Source organism: Lathamus discolor, chromosome 14 (assembly GCF_037157495.1).
Source record: "Lathamus discolor isolate bLatDis1 chromosome 14, bLatDis1.hap1, whole genome shotgun sequence".
Classification (NCBI taxonomy): domain Eukaryota; kingdom Metazoa; phylum Chordata; class Aves; order Psittaciformes; family Psittacidae; genus Lathamus; species Lathamus discolor.
The window spans coordinates 9,510,010-9,534,955 of NC_088897.1; the positions used below are offsets into that span (position 1 = coordinate 9,510,010).

Sequence of the window (24,946 nt, forward strand, 5' to 3'; positions counted from 1 at the left end):
CACATGATTAACTCTCGTTATCTCTTCTCCCAGGTGGGTTTGCTTTTCCTCTTTGCACTTCAGCATTCTGTTGGTATTATAATTAATTTACCAAACTTTCTCTTCTTTTTCAGTCTGAAACATCTATTTAAAAAATACTCCCCCTTTTCTTAAAGTGATTTTTTTACCCTCCAAACAAACAGAACTTGGAAGGAGGAATCACAATGGCTCTATTTTTATTTCCCTGGAAGTGCAATCCCATGGGCTAAGCAAACCTTCAATCACACCCTATTTAACTGGGCTGTTATCCCCTAAATGTTTTTGCTAAGCAAAGTGTATCCTTTTATTATGCCATCAAATTCTTACACTGTTGACAAAATAATGGGCTGAATATGTCATCACAGATGTTTTGCTGCAATTGCCTCTTCTATCGATTTGTTGGGTTTCTGTGTAAGATACATTTTGGGAGCACACTGTTGCTGTTTGCAGCTGATGCCAAGATTATGCAATAAAAGCCCTGACATGTAGTAATCATAAGTTGTTTTAGCCAGAGAAATGTTTGCAGTGTATTAAAGAAAATAGTCAGTTTGGGAAACGTGCAAAACCAGCTCATGTAAAGCTTTAAATGACACATGGGGCTAAAGCTGCAGGTGCTGACCACAGCGCTTTCAGCACAGGAAAGAATAAGGCCACAGGCTTCAAATCTCTTCTTTGTACCAACCATGACGCTGTGACCACAGGCTGCCCTCTAATTGCTCTTTTCAATCAGAATTCATCTGCCTTTTAGCTTCCAACTCCACATTGAAATTCTGCTGCTAAAAAGCATTGCACATGCAGATTATACCTTTCTAATGGCTCAGAGAACCACTGCAATCTGTGATTACTGTAGTTAGCAAGTGAAATGTTGGACCTTTAGTGAGCTGTAGATAGCAACTCCATTATTTACTCATGGTAAATGTTTTTTAAAAGGGTTTGCTGTTCAAATACCTGGAAGAGCTACAGGATATATGAAAATTGCACAAAAGTCTATTTCAGAAGCTGGTTTAAATAATCATTTATTGAGAGTAATCCCTGCATGCCTGTTACTCAAAACCCAGAGTGAAACACCAGTCCCAAGTGAGGAAACTGCTGGAAGTCTGGGGACCTGGGGGCTTCCACCTATCTTCTGCATCACTGCAGATGTATCCAGCAGAAGCCACACGCCTTGAAGCAACCTTGTATTTGCAGGAATCCATTTGCATGAAACAAACTAACAGCCTAGATATTGTACTTTAGAGAAAGATGAACAGCATTGAGAGTCCTGTCATATGCCAGAGAAGAAAAACCTTTCCCATCCTCAAAAGCGACTCCTGCCTTCACTGAAATTATGACATAAACTTTACAGCAGCATAGCTTCATATCTGGCTACCACCTCAAAAGGGTGGCTGGTGACCACAAAGAATCTCTCTTTCTACTAAGCTTCACCATGCTTTGCATAACCAATACGTAGCAGACACAAAGTACTTGAGTCCATGCTTCTTACATTCCCAAAACCTTCTCCAAGGGACTACTTAAGTGATGCAGGATCATTTTTAACTGAAAGAAAGAAGTGCTTTGCCAGGAGAAAAAGCACTTTTTCAGTTTCACAGAAAATAAGTCAGACAGAAAAGAGGAGTTGGGAGAACAAACACCATATTTGAGTAAAATATAGCAAAAAGCAGCTACAGTGAATATAGCAGAAAACCTAAATGATCTTTAAAGTAATTGAAAATAAAAAGGTTCCCATGTGCTTCATTGTACTGCTTATCCACGCCATTCTTAGCTAACCTTTTACTTCTGTTCTTTCCTGAACTGGGCAGAAACTAAATAAAAAGGTGACTAATATGGTCTGGAAAACATACTTTATGCAGTTTAGGTATATCTGGATTAATAGCAAATATTGATAGGAAAGAAGTTCTGTTCTATCTACAGATAGAGCTTTTTTTTTTTCCATAGCCACACCTAACAGCCTTCTGGTCCTGCTGTGTTATTTGAAAGTGTGAAAATATCTGGTATGTACAACTCACAAGCACAGAACAATCTTTTTGCTCCCCAAACTTGCAGCTTGCTTTATGTAGAATGGCAAAAAGATGTTTTTATTGGGAATGGTCTTTGCCAATCTGCATCTACTGTTCAGATACACCAAACCCACATGTGCACTGCAGATCTGCCCACAGATAGGATTTAATAAAAAAAAAGGGGGGGGTTGGGGGGTGGGCAAGAGGCTGCTCAGAAAAAGATATTGTTTTATTGGGAAGCTGTGGAATATTCAGAACGTGAGGGATACTAATTTAAAAGGGGTCTGGAAGGCATTTTCTTGACTTCTGTGCCATAAATCAGAATGTGCTGTAGGCATACTTTCCATAAATACTGTGTTTCAAAATACCAACGTGATGGCTGTAAAAATGAGGACAATGGCTCTCTGTTTACCTACAGGTTTTACTTATTCTCCCCACACTCTTGGATCCCACTGGTGGCTCTTTTCGACTCCTTCATGTTCAAGATCCTGGCTTGCTGTGCAGTTCTGCAAGCTCAGTTTTAGACCAGTTTAGGGAGCCTGTCCTTCATCCTCTCTTGTCCACCAGGAGGCAAAATGCCTCATTAGCAACCCTGACTTTTGCCTTGCAGTGCAGCCCAGCTACAGGAGCCTCCCTGCTAATTACTTTGACTGCAGGGCTCTGGAGAATCACCTAGAGAGCTACCATGCAGCTTCTCTGATACTTAAATTTACAGGGGCAAGAGTCCCCTACAGCCTTGAGGAAAAGATGAAAGCTGCTTAGAAGGAATCTGTGGGTCAATACACACATTTTGCAACGAAGTTTGTCCTGTTTAATATTTCAAATGGCTTCTGTTTATCATGTGTAGTTTTGTCATGATATGCCCAAGACAATTCCTGATCCCAATTACCCCCTTGCCAACATTCCCATGAATTCAGCAGCACCAGGCTGAAACTGCGAAACAAATGAAGCTTAATAGTGTTTGGCCCTTTGCCTCAGAACCCAAACTGTCAATCAGTATTGCCTTCTGGGGATGGCTGAATGCTTAAAACATCATTTATACTTATTAGAGTTGTTTTTTTCATACAATCACAGACTTGTTTGTGTTGGAAGGGACCTTAAAGCTTACCCAGTTCCAATCCCCTGCCATGGGCAGGGACCCCTTCCACTGGAGCAGCTTGCTCCAAGCCCCTGTGTCCAACCTGGCCTTGAGCACTGCCAGGGATGGGGCAGCCACAGCTTCTCTGGGCACCCTGTGCCAGCACCTCAGCACCCTCACAGGGAAGAGCTTCTGCCTAAGAGCTCATCTCAGTCTCCCCTCGGGCAGGTTAAAGCCATTCCCCTTGTCCTATCCCTACATCCCTTGTCCAAAGCCCCTCTCCAGGTTTCTTGTAGCCCCTCTAGATACTGGAGCTGCTCTCAGGTCTCCCCTTCAGGAGCCTTCTCTTCTCCAGGCCGCACCAGCCCAGCTCTCTCTCACTCTTTCGGTGTTGGAGGTTGTTCACTGATGTATAAATAGGTGCTATATGCTGTTTCCATTACATTACGAGTTACTATTGCTCCCTAACCCAAAGAAAAGCTGCAGTGTGTGAGCACTGAGGCCAAACTCACCCAGTTCGCTGCCATACACTTCCCGAGTGCTCCCTGTAGGATGGGATTCCAAAACACTCTCAGTCCCACACACCGGAGCACCCTGCCAGGAGGCAAGCCAAGCTGGCACACATTCCCAAACCCCCTTTCTCAGGCTGGGACATGGAATGAGGTGACCCCACACCAGCGCCAACCGGTTCTCCCCCCTCAGCGCAGAGCCTGCCGGCGCGGCACGGGTTAACCTGCAGGGGGCGGTACCGCGCTGACAGGTGGCGCATGCGCCCTGGCGCCTCATTGTGCCCGGCCGGCCCAGCCCCGGCGCGGCTCAGTCGGCGAGAGGCCGTTGGCGTGTGCGGAGCTGCTGCCCCCTGCGGCCGGCGCCGCGCCACCTCCGCTCACCCCCTCCTCTCCACCCCTTTTCTCCCCGCCCTCCCACCATGGAGTAAAGCTTCCCCCGCCGGCCGGACGCGGGGCCCCGCCGCGCCTCGATGGCTCTGGTCACGGTGCAGCGCTCGCCTACCCCCAGCGCCACCTCCAGCCCTTGCGCCTCGGTGAGTCCAGCCGCCCGCCCGGCGCTGAGGGGAGCGCGGCGGTTGGTGGCCGTTAGGGTCCGGAGCGCGGCGGTGCGCATGCGCGGGGCAGAGCGCTCTGGTTCTCTCCCCTCTCACCTCAGCCTTTTCCCCCCCCCCTTCCTTGCCTCTTCCCGTCGGGTCCTGACAGCTCCGTGTGGGCAGCGGCGACCGCTGCCCTCGGCCCCTCGAAACGGAGCCCCCGCGGTGCTGTGGCCTGGTGACAAGCGAGGGGAGAGGCGGAGGGACTGCGGTGCCCCCCCAGCAGGCCCGGGCTGAGGGCCCCCCGGGCCCTCAGCCCGGGCCTGCTTGGGGGGGCACCGCACAGGGTCCTGGTCAGAGCCCTCCCCACGCCTCTATGTAAAGCTCCTGCTGCCCCATCTGCAACGCGGAGCTGTCTAAATAAAGCGCCCGGTTTAATTTTGTTGGTGTGTGCGGTGGGGGAGAGGCTGGAAGCGTGCGTTGGAAGCAAACTGACATTGTTCAGCTACGGCTGTTTTAAGATGATTGAATGTGACAGCACCCTCTGGGTATCTCCAGTACGCGGCCCTTCCTTTGCAAAGAGCTAAGGTTATTTCTTTCTTTTACCCCCCTTTTCCTTGAATGTTATCTATAATCTTCCAGAGGCTGTCTCAAGCCCAAGACACCTCGGGAAGAGCCAGATTTCAGATCTCTGGGTGAGATGTGCAGATGTTCCCTGGATCAGGAAGTGAGACAGGAGGCTGGGAAGGCTCCTTGCTTTCCATGCTCTTTAAACTTGGGACGGGTTGTTGGTTTAGCACTTCTGTATTGTAAAATCTTGCGTGTTAACCCCTTAAACTGCAACCTGCTGTTTGTGTGGCTGGTTTCTAATAGAACTAAAGATGGGAATGAATATTGTGAGCTTAATTTCATCTCTTGTGCGCCTAGTTTTTTCCTTAAGAAGCCTCATGCCTTGTCACACTGGTGTTATGTCTGGTTTTGGGGGAGTAAAGAGTTAAAAACCCTGTTGCTTGTTGGGGGGAGATGAAGAAGCCAACTAGGAATATATTTCTTGTTGGGTTAGGTAACCTCTTCTGAAACTAGATCAGCTACTTGACAGGTCCTGCCTGCCCTGACAGCATTTTAGCTGTCAGAACACCTTTTTTTTCTTTCCTATGTCTCTCCTAAGGTATGTTTGTTTAGCAACGCAGGCTAACTTCACTTACATTTCTCTGCCATAAATATTAACCTGCTGCATTACTTCAGAGGTTGCTTCCCCCTCTTGACTTCTTCACCCTTTCCACTATTCCCTTTCCCAAACATCTCTTGTATTTAAGTCATCTTGAGAGAATAGGTAAGTCTCTCTTGGCACCTTCCTTCTTTCTCCCTGTTGAATGCATTATCCCTTCCCTTGCTGAATATTTGATCTATATGAACAGTTAGTTGTATTCTGCAAGGCTTTCCCATCTGGAGCAGCCAGGCTGTTTCCCAAGCAATTACATTACATTGGAACTGTGCTCGTTTTTGAACACTGCTTAGTTTTTAAATATAAAAACTACTCCCTCCAGAGCTTCATAAATCCCAAGAATGCAGCTTTTGATATATTTATCTATATTCTTTTTCTTCAATCTCATAGTACGGAGGTGTATTCTGTACCAGCTGTCTTTGTAAATCCTTGGTGCCCTATGTAAAAATAAGCTTGTGACTGTTTTCCTGGCCTGGTTTTAGTTCTCATAATACTTCTACATTCTCTGAGTTTTCTTGCAGTCTAAAGTAGAAATGATATTCATTATATTCTGCCCTTAACTGCTATTGTTTGAGTACTTCAGCATTTCCTGTTATAACTTCCTAACCACACATTAGGGTTTTAACTGCCCTTTTAGCCTCTTGCAATATTTGGGGTTAGTTGTTTCTCCATCCTCCTGTCAGAATTTTGTTGAGTGTGTTCCTCCTTTCACAAAGTTCTTACTCAAAACGTTTGATATCATTTCAGATGGTGAGCCTTCCTAATCTGTGACGAGCTTGTGAACAGGGCAGTCTCTTGTCTAGGCCTTGCTCCTGTGAGCCTGTCGCACTTGCCGTTCTTTCAGATCAATGTTGGCTTCGGCAGGAGGACTTGATTCTCTAAGTGACATTTTCCACCAGTCTGTTGTAAACTGATGGTAACTTCCTTCTATATGGACTAATAACTCTATCTCCAAGTTACTTCTTTAAAAGAAAGCTCATCTTGCTAAATATTTGTTATGGTATAAGGGTCTAACTTGCTGTGTGAAACCCTGCTGTTTCTGAGCAAAGATTATCTGGGAACTGCTGGAATTTTGCTCTTCCAGCTTATGGGCAAGGAAGAAGCACGTTGGTGTTCAAGCATATGGCTGTGTCTAATTCTGTTTCCAGGTCACTAAGAATTTTGAGGACAGAGAAGGTTTCTCTTTTAAATTGATGCCTTTTTGCTTTAGAGATAAACTTATCAGACAAGGAGAAAGGGTGAAATTGATGTCCTCAAACTGATTTTTTTCATTAAGTATGCCCTATAAACAGTTATAATTGGCTCTTATGCATTCAGGGGAATGGCTGATCTGAATCACTCAGAAATGGGATGGCTTTTATTTATAGGTTTTGATCTTGTTCTTGCCACAGAGCATCTCACACAAGCGCCTCTTGAATTTGTGGACAGGTAGGTCAGTTTGAAAAATCAAACCTGTTGCTTTTTCTCTCTGTACCCTGGATTCTTTGACTCTACTCCCCAGTATCTGCCATGTTTCCTGTGTTGCATGACAGTATCTTGTCAGCTGGTCAAGGGATTCCCCATCCTTCCCTTCTAGCATCTTTATTTCAGTGGAACAAAAATGAAAGCGTATTTTCTTTGGGTTCTTTCTTGCCAGCTATAATCTCTGTCCTGCAAAGTGAAGAAGCTGGGCAGGCAACCTGGCCCTGAGTGCTCTTGCAGTGCACTTGTCTTCCCTACCCTCTCTGAGACAAAATCCTTTCATTGGAAGGGAGTGACTGACCCAGAAAGAAAGGATATGCTGCAGGTATTGTTCTACAGTGCACAGCTTAAAAAAAGAAAGTTTAAAGCAAATGAAAACCTAAGCCATTTGACTTCCCCCCTCAATCCCAGGGGACCAGCTTGAGCAGGAAGCAGAGTCCTACAAATGTGTTTAGGAGTCTCTGTCATGTTTTGCTTGAGAGCTCCTTGCTGGTGGAATGTACAGGAAATATTTTCCCACTTATTTATGGGGAAGCTAAATATAACACTTCTCTACCCCTGGCCCTGCAATTGCTGTTAAACAGTGTGGCATTTGTGAGTTCACTTAGTCATTGATAAGTCCAGTCTATTTTGAGTAGAACCTGCTTTTATGTTTGTTTCTTTTGGATTTTCATTAGTTGAGGTCTTGATTGCTGCTGCTTGTATAGGGTTGTGGAGAGTTGATTTTTGGATGAGACTACAATGTAGCAGGGAGAGCAGTAGCTTCTTGTGAACTACTTGGTAGACATAGAAATGCCTAATATTTAAAGATGCTGTCGTCAGATATTTGTTGGTTTTCCTTAGCTGATGTTTTTCAGGTATAACCATAGTTCATTCCAAAACCTGAAGTTTTCTGAGGCAGTGGACCAGAAGAATGGGCTGATTCCTGCTTTAGGCAGACTTCTCATGGTGTCTTACAGATACCTCCATTTCCTGTGTTGCCAGCTGTCACTATTAGGGAGATAAACCAAAGCTCTTTTAGTGAGGTGATGTGTAACATCCTCCCTATCTTTCAAACTCCTGTTGAAAGCCCTGAAAGAAAAACAGGAGGCTTCTACCTCTTCCTGGGTGTGATGCTGTATTTTTAAAGGATGAAGGTTTCTGTCCAGCTCTACAGGACCAGGCTGTCGTGCTGTAGATAATTTGTGTATGTGTAAATGCATTCATATGTAGTGAGACTGTCTTCCTAAAGCAGCTTGATGGCTAAGCTGAAGCTGCTTGGTGACAAAAGATCAGTCCTTCTCTTGAGGATTTGTTGTCTACTGTATACAGACATACCAGGCTCTTATAGGGATCTGTGTCCTCTTGTAGGCTGCAAACAGTGTTTGGAGCCAAGAAAGAAGATGATGACAGTTGAATTGGAACCTCACTGAGGATCATACAGAAATATTCTTAAAATATGCAGAGTACAAGAGTCTGTGTTTTCTGAGCATTCATACCTTACATCCACACTGATGATGACAAGTTTGGTTTCTGTGGTGGACTGGTTTAGGTTTTGCTGGCATTTTTGTTTAATCTGATTTGTGAGGAGTGTAAATTTGAACCTGGCTACAACTTACTTCGACTGTCTGGTCTAATACGCTTCACTATTTGTTACTGTGCTTATTGACCTAAAGGATGTACTGAATATAAAATACCTCTTTCATATTGTTCTTTACATTAGATCACTCGGTCTAAGGCTTCTTTGCGAAGTTGGCAGCTACTTCTCCCATATCCTTCCCCTTCTATTTGTTTTGTTTCCTAGGGCATTGCTTTACAATTTGTCGGGTTTGAAGTATGTGTGTCTTGAGCAGTGAAGACCAGCCCAAGGAAGCTATGGTAGCTGGCCTAGAAGCTGCAGCTTACTTTTCTTGGGGAAAGTGAGGCTTCTTGTTGTACTTGGTCAGCGTTGACCTAAAATGGCCATTTTTAGGTTGAGGGAAATTTCATCTTTGTTTTTATTTCACTTATTTTCTTATTCCACTGAATATGATGCCATTTGTGGCATTTTGAATTAAACAACTGTACAGCTCAGTTGCATCTTTCAAAATATAAATCAGAGTGAAATACACACTGAAGTTGTCACCTCTTGAGTTCCAGCAGTACATAAATTCTTGTGTTTTGAAAAGGAGCTTGTAATTTGAAAATGCAAATAGCCTGTGATGCTCTAATGAGTCATTATTTGGCCGATATTGATTCTTGCCATTTAAGCAATGAAAGAAGGATGAAAAGGGCAGGGTACTGTAATATCTGCAGTTATTCTGAGAGTCAATGACACGTTTACTAAAGTGGAGAATGCTATTTTGAGCAGAGACTGCCATTCAAAAAGCAATCTGCTGGAAGTATTTTAGTGTAAGAGGGCTGCCTTCATGCAGGGGTAGTGCCTGAGGATTTCCAGTTACTGGAAAAGAATCCTGAGAGATCTGTAGCTGCAACTGTTCTGTCTTGGGAAATATAAAAAAAGCCGTAATAGCCTTTGGGCAGCTAAGCTCAGTGTAGCTGCTCCCTGAGCACAGCCTGGAGCTGAAGGTTTCATTCTTCACTCACAACAACCCACATCCTTGCAGTACCACTGTGCAACTTCACCCTGCTGAACCGAGGAGGCTGTCCTCAGTCTGTCTCTGGGAACATCTGCACACTGGAAGCTCTTGCTGTCCTTGCAAGAATGTGCTGGATGGGAAGACTTCAGAAGTGCTTGAAGTTGTTTAGTTCAGCCTGTGAGTTTAAGAAGAGTCTTGTCAGTGTGCCACTGATTTGCCTGAACATCCTTTTAATTTATTAGGTAGTGGCAGTGAAGCTCATATCTTTTATATAAAAGGAAAATCTTAAAGCAGGAGAAGAAGGAGGTGGTACCTACTACAAGTAGTCAGGGATTTAACTGAGGCAGACAGAGTTCCTTGCCTTTTGGCTGGAAGCTGTTTAAAGGAATTAAAAAATGAAGACTAAAAGCCATTTTTGCATTTTTGAGTTGGGCTGTGTTAATTGTCTCAATCACTCAACCATCTGCAAAATGTTTTATTGCAGTAATAGAATATCACAGTGTGTGTTTGTGTGTTGTAGTTAGCGTTTGGGCAGGCTTCTGGAGATGCAGTTTGGAATATGTGAATAGCTTTTTCTTATCCCAGCATAGAATTGCTCTGAATATGCATCTTATCAGTGTTGCTCACTGCAGGCTGATCTCCTCTCAGAAGGCAGAAAACGTTGCTGTAAGATGAGTCACACAGTTAAACAGCTTGTTGCTTCCATGGTGAGACGCACCCTTGCTGTGTGTGCCAGCAATCAGGAAACTCCTGGCAAATACCCTGTGATGTGAACTTCATATGGCCTTGGCAAGTGAACCACACGTGGCACTCACGAAGTAGGTTGTGTTTGTGGCTGCTCACTGCTTTTGGGGTTGCTAAGTCCTCCCCAAGAACTCCTCTACTGAGGCTTCATGGAAATAATGAATTTCCTGCATCAGCGTGGGCTGTTTCAAGGTGAAATTAGTGGGGAACTTAAGGCCACAACATAAAGTTCTTGTATTGAAGTGATCAAAGACATTAGAATATCTCAACTGTTCTGTTTTGAAAGAGCTGGTTTAGCACAGATCATGGTGTGCCTGTACTAAGCCCATACCTCAAGAGGTGCTTGGATGCTTGAGTTTTCCACTGTTCTGCAAGAGGAGCAGCACAGGAGACCTCTGGGAAGTAAATTCCAGAGATGTCATCTCAGGAATTGTCGGGGTCTGGGATTTGTGATGCCAGGCTCCTTGTTGCACAGCCTCCTCCCTGCCCACACCCCAGTTTGGTGAACCACCACCAACTCTGAGGCAAGATAAAGCAGGATCTGAAAGGCAGAAGACCATAATCTGGCTCCTGTGTTCTGTGGGCCCATTGAGTCATATGTTCCATCTATTTAGTGGGCTTTAATGCACTTGCGTTAGCAGCTGGTGTGTGATGCTCTCTCCTTAGGAGACAATCTGCAGGTTTCTTCTCCTAGCTTGCCTGTAACTGGCTTTGCTGTTGTACAAGTGGGGATATCCCAGAGGGAATTTGGAGCAGGTTCCAAATGCAAGAGTTTGTTCTCTCTCTTAGAAGAGATGAGAAGTGATAGGAAGTAGCTGGGGAAGAATGGCACCATGGGGGGTTTGTTGAGGGATGCTGCATTCACTTGTTAAGTCTTGAGTCCTCCTTATCCAAAAGGCAGAAGCTGCTGAACTCAGCACATCTATCTTCAACTTCTAACTGGATTAAATATCCAGGAAATGGATTTTAATGTGGAAAGCTTGTCCTGTCACCAGGGACTGTTGTCCTATTATTCTCCCTGGCAGCTACCGCGTCCCTTCTGTTTTGATGTACAGAATTATCACATATAAGATTGCAGCAAGAACTTTTAAGATTTGTTCAGCTGGCTTGGTTTAGCTTCAACAGCTCATGTCTGAGAAATGTGTGTATTAGGATTCTTAAGGAAAAGAAACAAAACACTAGGCTTTTCATCTCTGCCTTTCAGTGTGATGATGAGAGGGAGGGATAGGGCCTATGCCTTGCAGGGGTAAAATGCTTTGCTTTCCAAAGGAGAGCTTTGTTGGTAAGTAGAGGTAGTCTGAGTCTCCTGCGTAATGCAGGACCAGCCCTTTGGCTTAATCCATCTGAAGCTGGAGTTTCCCACGAATCTCTGAAGCAACTGAATGTTTAAGAGTCCTGAGTGCCATGTTCCAGGCATTTAAAACCAAAAGCCCCTGATCTTCACTTGCATGTGGAAAACTGCTGCCCCTCTGTCTACAGAATATTTCCACGACTTTGCTCAGGCAGGAAGGGGCCAGTCCTTAGCAAACTGTAATTAAAAAGCACAACTTCTGTTCACAAGCGTTGATGCTGAGCAGAGTCAGCAGTTGTTGGTGAGATGGCCTGCTCCTGGTATGGTAGCAGGTTTCTTTTTTGAGTCTGCTGTTTCTCTTTTGTAGTCCTGAGTTCTGGAGCATCTTCTGTAGGAAATGAGTGTCACACTGAAAATTGAGCTCATAAGTAGCTGTGGGGCAAGCAGGAAAGTGACTCAGGAGCTAAACCTCGTTGCAAGAGGAAATGCCAGGTGACAAGATAAAGGTATTTGTGAAGTAAGGATTGATTCTTCTTTATTATTCTTTGTTGTCTTCCTGGGTTTGTTTTCCTTTCCACTGTCATCCTCAACAGTTTAAAATAATTTTAAAGCAAAGAGCTCTGGACACGTTCTTCAGATGATGCAGTAACCGCTGTATTCAAATACAGCACTTCCAAATGTGGTGCGAAACAGTTAACCAGCTGCCATGTTACATTGTCTTCCTGGGTAAAGTGCAAACCTTGAAGTGACAGCCTTCCCCTCTGCCTTTTGAGATTGCAGAAAGGTTGACAAAGACTTAATTCACTTTCTGGACAAGTGTTTTTTCTCATGTAGCATTCAGTGAGTTTTGGTGCCATGAGTTTCCTCTGGTTTTGTTTTCAGCTGAGCTGTGCTATGTGGGGTAGCAAGCTTGTGACTTCAGAAAGTGAAGTGAAACACGACAGCTTAGGCTTTGTTGTGCTTTGTGGCGTTTCCTCCTTCTTGGTAGTACTTTGGTTGTGCAGCAGTTAATAGAATGTCTAAGCCTGAATTTCAACACTTAAAGGAATCTCCAGGCAGCAGCTACCCAGTAGTGTGGGTCAAGTCTAATATTGCATAAAGTTGCATGTGGAAATCAAATTCTAATATGATATCTCTTGGGTTTTGTGCCAGCCTGCCACTGCATCCCTCTGCACTTCACTGGGTGGTAGCTGGGGGTGATGTGCTGGGAGCGAATTGTCCTTCTGTGCAGCTTCTGCTTTGTTCCTGAATGGGAAAGAAAAGATATCATCAGGGCAAAACACTATGAACATGGCATATTTTCAGATGCCTTCCCAAAAGGTAGCATGGGTATAAAATCCTTAAGGCAAGGGAGGAATTATCAGTTAAACGTTTATAGTACGACTGAAGAGAGTTTGCATAGGCTCAGTGGGTGCAATGAATATTTTTCACATATATATCACAGATCCCTCTTGTCAACTTGTGCTTCATGCTGCAGGGATAACAACTGTGCCACAAGCTTCAGCAACCCACACTTCTGGGTTTTGAAGTGGAATTTTTCTCTTTTACACATATACCAGAAACTGCTGTTGTCTGGAGGAAGCTCTGATTAACTTAGATCTGTTCGTGTTGACTGTAGATGCCTGAGACAGTTATTTTGAGGCAGTTTCTATCTAGTTCTCTTCTAAGTGAGGAAGTTCAAACTTGACTTTCCCTTGAGGAGAATGGAAAAGTTTTACATCTTTGTGGTATTTGGGGAGAAGATGGTGCTAGACAGATTTTTAAGCTTTGGTTAATTCCAAACTTGAGATTGGCCTCATTTAAAATAAGAATTAAAAAGCCCCAACCCAACAAACCCCAAACCAAACACACATACATCCGTCCTACAGACACCCCCTGAAACACCCCAAACCAAAACCCAAACCAGAACTACTTTGTTTAAAGTTTACCCTTGTGAGTTTAGTTGTAGGACAGATAAGCACAGAGTGCCTTGAGCCAAAGGGAGTACATGCAAAGACACCTGGAGATGAGAGGCAATCTGTATTTGTCAGAATTTCATTTGTCTGTTATGAAGTAGGAGTTATCCTGGACATAACTCACTGTTTAAACTCAGTTTTGATGGCAAACATTTCTTTGCACATGCTGTAGGAAATACTGAAGAGCCCTGAAGCAGTTGCGAGGTATCGACAGGATATTAGGGAGGAATCTTTCTAGGGGCAGAGGATAAGAAGGGATTTGCAGCTGATTCCTGACAGCGGTCAGTGTTGGTAACGCGCAGCGTCACTCTTGGCTGGGTTTCAGTGTCTGTGGTGCAGGAGCTCGCTGTGCAAAACGTGAGAACTTCCTGCTGGGATAAGGAGCCAACAGCTCTTCCAGCAGGTGCAGCCTTTAGCTGCAGTCCTGAAGATGTGACAGCAATGTTTGCTGGCATGAGCCTCCAATATTGTCCATCTCAGACTGAGGAGCTCACTCATGAAGGAGCACTGGAACAGGCCTGAACCAGTTCAGAAGGCAGAGCTTTGTTTTCTGCGTTGCACTGCTGTGATAAGAGAATTAGGAGGGGAAGCTGTGTTCAAGAATCTCTAATCCATGATGGTGGCTCTGACTGAAATGGAATAATCTTCTTTTAAAGGGTGCTCTAAACCACTCAAGCTTTATAAATATTAATTTTGTTCTTTTGTTTCCTAATAAAAGGCTTTTATTCATGAAATCACTGTTTATTTATTAACCTGACAAACTAATAGCAAGCTCTCTTCTTTCAGTGTATGCATGTGCCATATCACAATTCTGCTTGTCACCGTAATAAGAACTTCATTCATCTGCTTTAAAATGTCATTGATAACAACCTGGCAGTGGCCCAGCTTGGAGCAAGTTAACTACAAAAGGCTGCATTGTAAAACCTTTCTGAGAGTACATGCTACATTAAGTCTAAAATTTAAAAAAAGAGAGAGAAATGTGCAGCCTGGTCCAGGCTGCAGACAACTGCCAAATAGCTTCAGACCTGAAAAAACCAGCTCTGTATAGAGGAGATTTGGCTGAAAACGGGATAGTTTGGAATTAAGGGTATATTCTGCTCACTTTCAAACCTTTGAGGTGCAATGAATTTATAATCATTATCTTAAAATGAGAAGGAATGTCTGATGGCACCACAAGAGACACATAAGGATCTTGTTGTTTCCTTTAGTCTCTTCTTTTCTTTGACTGGTCAGGATTAAAACTACAGTCTGAAAATAAGTTATAAACCTTTTGGAGTAAACTGCTAGAAATTCTGTGAGGTAGTTTGTTATGAACAACCTTCCCTTATCCCAGCTGCAGGCTGTACATCACACATACTTATCCACGTGTAGGTTCACGCAGTGCGAGCAGGGTGTCCATCACATATGCCTGGTGTTTTTTGCCAGCTCTTCTGGAGGTACCCAAGCTGCTCATTGCCCTGGCAATCTCTGTTTGGGGCTTCATGTTCATGGCAGTTCAGGGTTTCTTGCCTTTGACTTTCCTGTTCTTAGAACTATTACAAATGAAACTTGTAGCCTGGGTGAGGGTGAAAGCGATGCGGAGCTAACAAACTACTTTGAGAGAAGCTCCCAGGGATTTTTAGAACGGGCCCTGCCCTATGCTCCATGAATGAAAACACACAGCCCCTGGTTGAACAATTGGGTGGAACGTGAAGCTTTAAGGCGTGTTCATCCAAGGTCTTCTGAGAGCAATATAAACATGCAGCAAACTACCACCATTCTCATCCTACACTCCAGAGATGTCAAAGGCTCGGGCAGTGTGGTGAAGGGCTTGCTCAGAATGGATGGGTATATGGTCTGATTTCTTAACTGGAATGGGGGCTGCAAGAGTTTAACAAAAGAAAAAAGCTACAATTTCATGCTGCTTCATTTGTGTGGTTTTCTTGTTTTGTCTCTTTCTTAAGTACAGTGTGTGGACGGCACCATGGGTTAGGGAACACTTCATCTTCAGAGACTTTTCGTATGTAGCCTTCTACTGAAGTCAATGGGCGTAGAGGTAAGAAGTGCTGTGTGCTTTCTGACATCACTGCCACCCACTCTGCAGCCTGATGCACACAACACTCCTTGTATTTGAGCATTGTTTCTCTCCAAAAAAGTCGCATGCAGTTGCACAATGAAGACACTGCTTTTTTGTGTGGTGCAAATCTCTTCCTGCTTGTCGGTACGAAGTGCAAGCAGTGAGCATCAGAGTATGGGGGACTTCACTGATGCTGCATGAACACTTGCCACTGAACTTCAGTGGCATCCCTGTATTATGTCAGAACAAAAGGTGACTTCACCGTTGGTTTGTGAGTGAATGGGATGTGACCATAGGGTTGAATGTTGCTGCCTGAAGTGTTTGTGTTATTGATGCTCAGCACCTCTTGCCCTGCTGTTGTGTATGTGTTTTTACAACTGCTGAGCCTAGTCTCTCAATGGTTAATCATTTTCTCATGAGCCAGTCAGTATCAGTGAGAGTTTCCTGTTTTCTTGTCTTTCTGTTGATACACAACTTTCTCAGTTGAAAGAACTTTTCTGCTGCACCCCTCAGCTTCCAGCCAATAGCTTAAAGCAGAGGGAGGGGGAACTGTCTGAAGTGGCATTCTGATATTCTCACAGAGATATTGACAGTGGGGTCTGGTGACTAAATTGTTGCCATAAAACACAAATTCATTAGTTGATGCTGTTGAAATCCATTGACTTTTCTGTACTCCTGATAGAAGGCTTTAAAATACCCAGCTGCAGACTGATCCTCTCCAAGCATGTGACACTGACATCAGTCCTAGAAGTGAGGCATTGAACTGCCTCCAAAAATGAGCTCATCGGGCGATATTCAATGCACTGATTTAACAAATATTAGCTAACTTGATTGCATGTTCACCTGTACCTGCTCTTTGAAAGATGGGAATTAATTCCAATTTTAGCTGCTGCTATTCCAGGTATCAATGTTGTAATCCTAAAATCCTTCTGCTTAGAATGCTGTGCTCCCACTGTATGTTGGGAGCTGGCCTTGGCAGAGCCTATCTCAAATTGCTGCTAATTTGCTCCAAGACTGGTTTTTTAATCCCTGCACCCCTCCCAGTAAGCTATAGGAAATAAAAGGTTGGGATTTTGTTGTTAAGACATCCCTCTAAAGCCACACTGAAATAAAACCAGCTCCTGGCAGAAGATCCTGGAGGGCTGGGTGCTGGGTGCCTCCAGCTTCCTCCCCTCAGCAGTAACCACATCCTTCCTCTCATGACCAGCACAAAGAGCACGAATTCAGGCAGCATCTCAAAGTGGTGGTAACCCTGAGTAAACACACTTGCCCGTTATTTCTGTAGGCTTGAAGAAGTCCTGTATTTATCTGTGATTAGACTCTGTTCTAGATTCTGGTGACTGATCATCTCAACAGATACCTGATTATTTATTTGAAATATGGGGATAAGGTAATCAATATGCTAGAAGAAGGGTTCATGTGAATTTGTGCAAAAACATCTTTGTCTCCTTCCCTCCCTCCTTCACAGTAGTTTCTGCCTGTTACTGCACATTACAGGATCGTTTGGTTTGAATGCTGTTTCCTGCTGAATAAAGGCTTTATTGAGGTGGCCATAACGTTGCACTTTTCTTTCAAGGAATACTTCTGCTAACTTAAGACAGAGGAAGATTCTGTATCTTGCAGGGCTGTAAAACTGGGACCTATTGTGCAACTAAAGAGTTACACTGGGGAAAAAAAAAGAATGGAAAAACTGTTGCTGGTGTATACAGAGAGCTGAGGTGATGAGAGGCTCTTAAAAGCTTTATGTGTAGAGCAGGAAAAGAAGAGCAAGCAGGAGAAAATGATATAGGAAGAAGTCTGTTCCTGCAAGAGTAAATGATCCCTTGGAGTAGCCACGGAGGCTGGTTGATGTGAACTCTGTGCAGAGTTCAGTGGGGAGTGTGCTCTGATGTCCCGGGTGATACAGCCTCTTCCTACTTCTTGTTTACAAGAAGCTGGCATGTTTTCAGAATGCATCCTTGGTGGGGATGAGGATTGGGATGACAAAAATGCTTACTTGTGTCTAGAAAGTCAGAGCAGGAGCTATTCAAATTGGCTGAATGGCTGCTGCCTGGTTTTGGTTAACTTCAGGAATGGTGCGGGTAAGATGGGAGGTCTCAGGGTGGGAGTGTGCAGCCCCTGTCATGCCTCAGCACATGCATTCTGTGGTGGCAGTTCAGTAGCATATTTGAGATGCTGCCTCTGCAAAACGATGGAATAAACTTCCGCTTTTCCCAGTAAAATGCCTGTGGTATGTGCGTCACTTGGTTGGTTTAGTTCATCTTCATTTAACAACAGAAAGAGTTGTGCAGAGTACACATAGGGCACGGAAGTGGAGACCTGAGCTCCATCCCTCTGCTGCTGGAGGGCAGGAGGATGTAGGGAGAGAGGGGAGAAAAGGAAAATGGATTTGCCTGTGCCTGGTTTGATACTGAAGAGCTCTTTCCAGTGATTTGAGAAGGGGGTGGGGAGAGAACCAGATGCTCTTAGGAAGTTCATACCATTGTTAATAATGTAATTCACAGATGGTGGTGAAGGCCTTGAAGAGGCTTTCATGCAGTACTTCTGCTCTGTAATAGATAATCACATAAGGGCTCACAAATACAGATGACTTAATCCCAAGGATGAGTCTACAGTGATCTATTTGATAGAGGCCCTGTGGATCATCGGAACCTTTTTAAACAGTTCCCAGGTTTCAGGATCCCTGAATATTGAGCACTATTCCAGCACTGGACCAATCCCTAATTAAATTGCCAGGATAAAATGTCAGTATAACTTGTGAGACCTTTCCAATGAAAGCAGCTCTTCTAAAATAAAAAGCTATCTCTTTTGTCCGGGTACAGAAGTCAATACAGGTAGAAGTGTGAAAATCAGTTTGTACAGTGGTGTTGTGTTAAGAGGCAGTTCTGCTTTTGTTTCCATTTACCTGGTTGGCGTTGAAAGCAGACCTTCTCTGTATTCTGAACAGCTGTCAGTACTGCTTGACAGCTGAGGAGAAGGACTGGGTTCCATGTCCTCTTATAAGTAAGCCTCTCATACCTATAAACTTTATAGCAAGTGAATGGCCTGTTCGTTTTCAAATGTGCAGAATCAGAAGAGTTTTAGCTCAAGTCTGCAACTAAATTCAAACATTTGTGTGTTTGTAAGAGGCTCATTGATAAGTCTTCGCTGATTGTTGGTCAGCTGCTTTGTCAGCTCTAAACTATGTAACTAAAAGTATGTATTAGGGGCTTCAAAGCAATACTAGCTTATATGTGGAACACTGAAAGTGAAAAGTTCCAGATAACATGAGAACTTTGCTTTGTTTGCTGCTGTCTTTTCAAGTGCAGCTCCTCTGTTCCAAAGAGATGTTTCCGTAATGGGTTTTATTATTATTATTATTAATTTCTTCAAGTTTCAATTGTGATTAGTAAATTGGCTTCTTGTGATGTTTGTCATGTGATGGTTCATGAGCCCTAAAGAATGTGCTCCTGTGACTTCAGCCATGTATTTGCCTGTATCAACACAGACTGGATCATGTGTTCTTGTTGTCTTGCATTTTGAGCTAAGTAGTGAAGGGGGTTGGGGATGGAAAAAAGAGGGGGACTATTTCAGGGCTAAGCTACCACACATTCTCAGACTACTTAATTTGTGACATGGTTCAGTAGCTAAATGCTGTCCAGGATTTTCTCCCACTTCCATACTTCCACAGGGATCTTTTCTGTATTAGAAAATACCTAAATATTTAAAGGTTTATTTTTTTTTTACCTTGGTGGGATGTGTGTGCTTTAACTGAATCCCAGACTGGTTTGGGTTGGAAGGGACCTTAAGATCATCCAGTTCCAACCCTCTGCCACAGTCAGGGACACCTTCCACTAGACCAGTTTGCTTCAAGCCCTGTCCAACCTGGCCTTGAACACTGCAAGGGATGGAGCTTTCACAACTTCCTTGGGCAACCTGTTCCAGTGTCTCACCACTAACACAGCAAAGAATTTCTTCCTTATAGCCAACCTACATCTCCCATGTTTAAGTTTGGATATATGCATATATATGTGCTGCTACTGCTGTTCATTTGTCTGTTTTGCCTCCCTGCATTTGATACAGCAACTGCTGTTGGGTATAAATCAGTGTTCTTAACTCCTGGGCATCGTTGTCTTACAGGAGAGATGACTGCCAGCTAAAGTTGTTCAGTGCCCTGAAAACTCTGCATGTTGGGATGTCCTAACACTGAAGCTGTGCATATTCACTAGCTTTCATTCTCCAGCAGATGCGCTGTGCTCTAGAGTTCACATCCTGTTAGACTTTTTTGTATGCTTTATGTCTGTGTGGGCTAATGCAATTCTTTGGATTTGAATCCAACATCAAAATAACATCAGTTTAATAAAATGTTTTTTCTGTTGCCTTTTTTTTTTTCCTCCAAGTTGGTTTTTATTTTTAACTCTGACTCTTGCTTCATAATTTGGGGCTTTTTGCTTGCTCTTCATATTGCTTAAAACAAAACAACCAACCCAAACCCACACAAAACTCTGTTTTGCTTAGCTCAGACAGTATTTCCACTTGGCTCAGATGATGTGCATTTCTGAGCTGAGGGAATCCTCATTTGGCTGGTCACCCAAACTCTCTTCAAGAGCATTAGAAGGATCTACAGCTTAAGTTCATCAGAGTGCTGACCTGCTCTAGTTTTAATGAGATTTATTATACAGGTACCTTTTGGATTCTATTGCTTTGATCTTCAAAATGATCTGTATAAACCTGTTAGTAAAAGCAGAACTATTGACAGAAATCTGATTTTTTATGCTGAATCTGCCCTGTGTTAAGATCAGTGATTTTTGAAATTCCAGTAATATCCTTGCGCCATTGACATGCAACTTATCCGTGTTGTTTGGCTAAGTGCTTGTTTTCATGTTTCTCTTCTTTGCTCTTTCAATCCTCCCTCTCAGAAAACCACATTGATCAAACCCTGATATCGCAGCTCAGCCTTGGGGAGGGTGGAAGAAGCAAATCTGCATGTTAGAGTTGATGGGTGATTGTGTGTGAGTTTTATGGATACAGCTGCAATCTTAATACATGCAGGAGACACTGGGAGAGGGGTGAGTCTTGGCCAAACACAAGGATGTATTTTCCCTAAAATTGCCTTTGGCTTTCGTAAAAGCTTGACAGCACTTCATGATTTGAGTTTTGTTCACTTAAAAAACCTGAGAGTTCTTTACTTGCTCCAGAATGAGTTCCTGGGAACTTTCAGTTTGTCAAAGAACGGTGGGACTCCAAGGCCTGGAAAGGGGATCCAGAGGGTGTAGGTGTGTACGAGTTATCGAGCGAAGGCAGTGATAGAGACCATGGGCAATACGAGCAGGAAGACTGGTGTCTGGACTGAGAGTATCTGGGTCAGTCTCCTCCAGAGCTGCAGGTTGTGTGAGATACAATAGCCTGCCTTTCACTTTGGTGACTCCTATGGCTGTGTTAAACCTCCATGGATGATGCAGATTGACAAGCCTCTGGCAGAGGTGAATGCAGTGATTTGACCTCTTCCATCAATATTTGGCAAGCCTAATGGCTAGGTGATCCCTGGAGCTGTGAAAAACTGTGTGGCTTGTCAGTACCAGGGTTCATTAGCTTTCCCCTGCTCACCCTGGTGTTTGTACATGCAGTACTCGGGTCTGAGGCAAATGCACTGCTGGGCGTAACACCTCCTTTTTTATTAGTGTACCTATTAATGGAAGCACAGTGCATAATGTAATCCTAAAATAGCTACTCCATGAATGCAGAAACATTCCACTTCTGACTGATCGGCCGTTCAGAATGAGCATTTCAGTATGCACCAGAGACTGAGTGGCGGCTTTCCACATCTGCACGAATGGAGTTAGAAACGTCTGTTCAGGCACCTCGCTCCTTGTTCTGTCCTCTTACCACACACCTACTTATCTCACTGTAACAGTCCTCAAAACCAGATTACTCTTTCTCTTGGTTATGAATGACCGGGAACACAAAGAGCTTATGGTCATGCCCTGGCTCTAGTGCATAGCTTGAAGAGCTTGACAGGCAGCTCTACAACAGTGTGTGATGCTCCAGAGCTCTGGCACAGCTTCACAATGAGCAGAAGACCTGCAGATACATGTCAGGGCATGATCTGTGTGGTCTGTCGGATCGTAGACCTAAAGCCTGTCCCAGGTTAAGGATGTCTCTTGTAACTGCTCACTGACTGCCTAGGTGGATGGTGCAGGTTACACAGGGCTCCCTCCCAGGGGACCAGTGCCACTGGAAGTGGGTACAGGCTCACCCATAGGAAAAGGAGGGAATGGGCAAGACTCTTCTAAGGATTCCTGCTGGGCAAGTACACATCTTCACTGGATTAGACTGTTGATGCCTGGTGCATGTGCTGGACTGTCTATTGCTCTGGCCCCTCCTGGCAGGCACTGAGGACCTGCTGCCTGCTTCTAGTGCTGCCTTCCCTCTCCTGCCCACAGGGCTCAGTGCTAAGGACGCTGGCAGGGCCAGATCAGCAGGCAGAGCCTAAAGAAGTGATTTTCTTGTGCTGATCAGTGTTGCTTTTCCAAATACCACACGGTCTCTATGACTATAATCGTGTAGCCATCTCATTTAGAGCTGACCTCAAAGGCAAGTTCTCCACTCCCAAAAAGGGGGATTTTGACATACAGGCTTATGCTGGTTTAAGGCTGCTTTATCTTAGTATAGCATAAACCTGTTTCTACTTATCTTAAGGCAGAAAGCAACTGGGGGGATTTGGATTGGACTGGATGATTGATTCCTGCTGATTTAAGCAATCCATAAGGAGTGCCTTTTGCCCTTACCTAGCTAATCCTAATTTCCTTCTCTGGCATAGGCAGTACATATTTACTTTACACTGTCTCTTGCAGCAGGACAAAGGGACAGGCTGAGCATTGGCTTCCACAGCTCTGCTCTTCAGGTGGTTATTTATGCAAGGTGCTAGCGAAAGGGAAGGGAAAGTTTTAACTGGATTAACCTCAAGAAGAGAGTGTGGGGATTTAGGGATTAAGGAACCAAAGGCAGCCAGCAATCACTAACTTAAAACCTGCTGTAAGAGAGCCAGTCTCTATAGTTTGGAAATACAGTCCTTCCTTACCTGCGTATGTTGAGGTTGGCAACCATTTTACCTTTGGGGTATTATAGAAAGTGGTTTTAGGGATGCAGGGTATGTGTAGGGTGTTTCCTCTTAAGGTTTGTCTTTTGATGGAAAAATAATTGGCAACTCTTTAAGAAAATACTACTGGAGCACTGAGTGCTCAATGAGATCTTAAACCTGGTACTCTGAAGGTATGTTGGTGGCTTACTCCAGCATAATGAGAACATCTGGTTTCGATAGACTTGTAGCTCTCATAACTTCATGCATTCCCCTTGTACACCTTCTGCCCTTGCCCCAAAGTGTTTGTATTGCCCTGTATAATCTTTCCCACTGATGCTGTTCTGCATCCCTGCAGGGAAAATCCTGGTAGATTACAGGATTGATAGAAAGATTGGGAGAGATCAACAAAAACCTGTTACTAAGGAGACACGAGTTTTAGCATTGTGTCTCTAATGGCCAGTCTGCTGAAGGGGAAACAGATGGCACAAAGGAGGCTCGGATTATATAGACATGTACTGCAGGGCCACAAATCTCATACATCTATTGAACTTCCAGGGGTCAGGCAGATCCAGTCTCGTGCCAAGACTAATAGGGTTCTTTTGCCTTTGGCACAGTGTTCCTCTCCTTCTGTCATTAACGGCTGTTCTGGACACAGGGGTTCTGCATCAGCCATTCCTGCTCCTGGGAACAGCCAGGTTTGGCACAGAGCAAAGGCAAGTTGGCTCTGTGGAAGCATGTCCCTTTGACAGGTCAAGCTGTACCCACTGCCAGTGGCACTTGCATCTTGAGAGGGGAAGTAACCAAACCTTACACTGCATTCTGGTTTAGTGCAGCTTTTCTCTTGTTACCAACACACACGTGTAAGAAAGCGACTTCCTTTCTATCAAGCAGAATGGGAGGACGGGTGGTGGCCGCAGTCGTTCCTGGCTTTTGACACAGCCTGGCCTTTATTGCAATGTAGTGTTTCACAGAGGCTTAGATTTCAGGAATGCTGCTCCCAGCTGCCAGGAGCCTGCTTCCCCTGCTGCTGCCTGCTCTCTCCAGAGATACGGAGTGACACTGCTGCTCTGCGCTGAGCAGCAGGTAAATAAGCAGAGGCAGAGGAGACACGATGCTGGAGTCACTTTTGCAGGAGACAAAGATCCGTTTCTCTTGTATTTAACTTCCAGGCTCTAGAGAGCTTTACAGTAAACAGGACACTGATTCGTTAATAGATGGGATAGTGCTGGATGACTGCAGTACTAGAATTAATAGCTTGACAGCATTTCCTTTTTCCCTTTTCTCTCCTCCCACAGCAATTTGGACTGATACCCAAATAAACAATAACAAAGAGATTTTTGGAGGAGCTGGCTGGGAGAAATAACAAAAGTCAAGGGGCATTCATTATGCAACTTTGTTCTGCTCATATTTGACTCATCCAGAAAACCCTGTTCTACTCCTCAGCTGTGTTTTCCTTTCTCTTTTTTTCTCTTTTCTCTAAGTGCTGTAGGAGGAGGTGTTGTTTGAGTTGATGCCTTGGTTTTGGTCCCTCAGAAACTGCCTAGGCCCTTGTATCTGCAGTTGGCTGTAGGCATGGAGTGCTGAGAGAGTGTAGGCAGAGCACTACTGTGGAGAGACAGTGTACAAGAGCCTATAAACCAGCTTGCATCAGGCAAGAAAATGGCTCAGCGTGCTGGCTTCAGTTCCAGCAGCAGGAGACTAATACCTGGGTGTATTTTTTAAAGAAGTGAGTGATTCTGAGCTGTTTATAACCATTATGTTCCAATTCTGGTAGCAGTGGTCCCCTGCCAGAAGTGGGGCACCTGGGAGGCTGTGCTGCACCCTGGGGACCGAGGATGTGAACAAGGAGCACACTCTGTACCTTGTGATTCTCTCTGCGGTGTCTTGCCAGGGAATATCTTCAGGCTTTCCTTTCCCTCTGCTCTCCCAGGACTCTGCTTTGTGTCCTGCATGTCCCAGCAATTCCTTTTGAAGTTTTGCCTGAAACACTTGGGGCTTTTTTTCTGTTCCCTACCCAAATAGAGGCTAGAGGTGAAGAGACTTTGCTGCCAATTCCTGTTCTGATACGGAATCTCAACTCCTGCTGTTAGACCTCTGCCAGCCACTTCTGTTCCAGATCTGTCACTGCAATAGAGCAGAGACTCCCCGGCTGCATTCCTGCTCGAATCCAGGGTTGTGCAATAGCCGCCTGCGAGTGCCAGCGCAGATGCTGCTGCATCCAGACACCCTGCACCATGTAGTTGCTTAGATACCACCTTTTTTTCCCTGTTTTTCTCCCAAATGCGAGGTGACAATTTGCAACTTGTAATTATACCATTCGACACCAATTCAGGGTCAAGCAATGTTAAGAATTTGAAATATTAATGACTTCCTCTCAATGTTGCTTTTCAGAGGTTGAGTATTGTGGAATTTGAAAGGACTGGGTGTTGCTCTGCTCCCTTTTCAGAGTCTTGATTTCACC

General features: G+C 44.4%; 2 protein-coding genes across 9 annotated transcripts in view; one reads left to right on the plus strand and one right to left on the minus strand.

The window, feature by feature from the left end:
- Positions 1-4,231, minus strand: part of EFCAB5 (EF-hand calcium binding domain 5) — a 39,612-nt gene extending 35,381 nt beyond the window's left edge. For 4 of the 8 annotated variants that reach the window (XM_065694839.1, XM_065694840.1, XM_065694838.1 and 1 more), the window contains exons 1-2: positions 4,105-4,231; positions 3,606-3,687 (exon numbers count right to left, since the gene is read on the minus strand). The gene's annotated coding sequence lies outside the window, so the exon portion shown is untranslated. The remainder of the gene's footprint in view (positions 1-3,605; positions 3,688-4,104) is intronic. The other 4 variants (XM_065694841.1, XM_065694842.1, XM_065694836.1 and 1 more) reach the window with 2 other exon arrangements.
- SSH2 (slingshot protein phosphatase 2) overlaps positions 3,979-24,946 on the plus strand; it is a 92,057-nt gene continuing 71,089 nt past the window's right edge. The window contains exon 1 of the mRNA XM_065694844.1: positions 3,979-4,135. Within this exon, the coding sequence (XP_065550916.1) occupies positions 4,073-4,135 (63 nt within the window). The 5' untranslated portion in view covers positions 3,979-4,072. The remainder of the gene's footprint in view (positions 4,136-24,946) is intronic.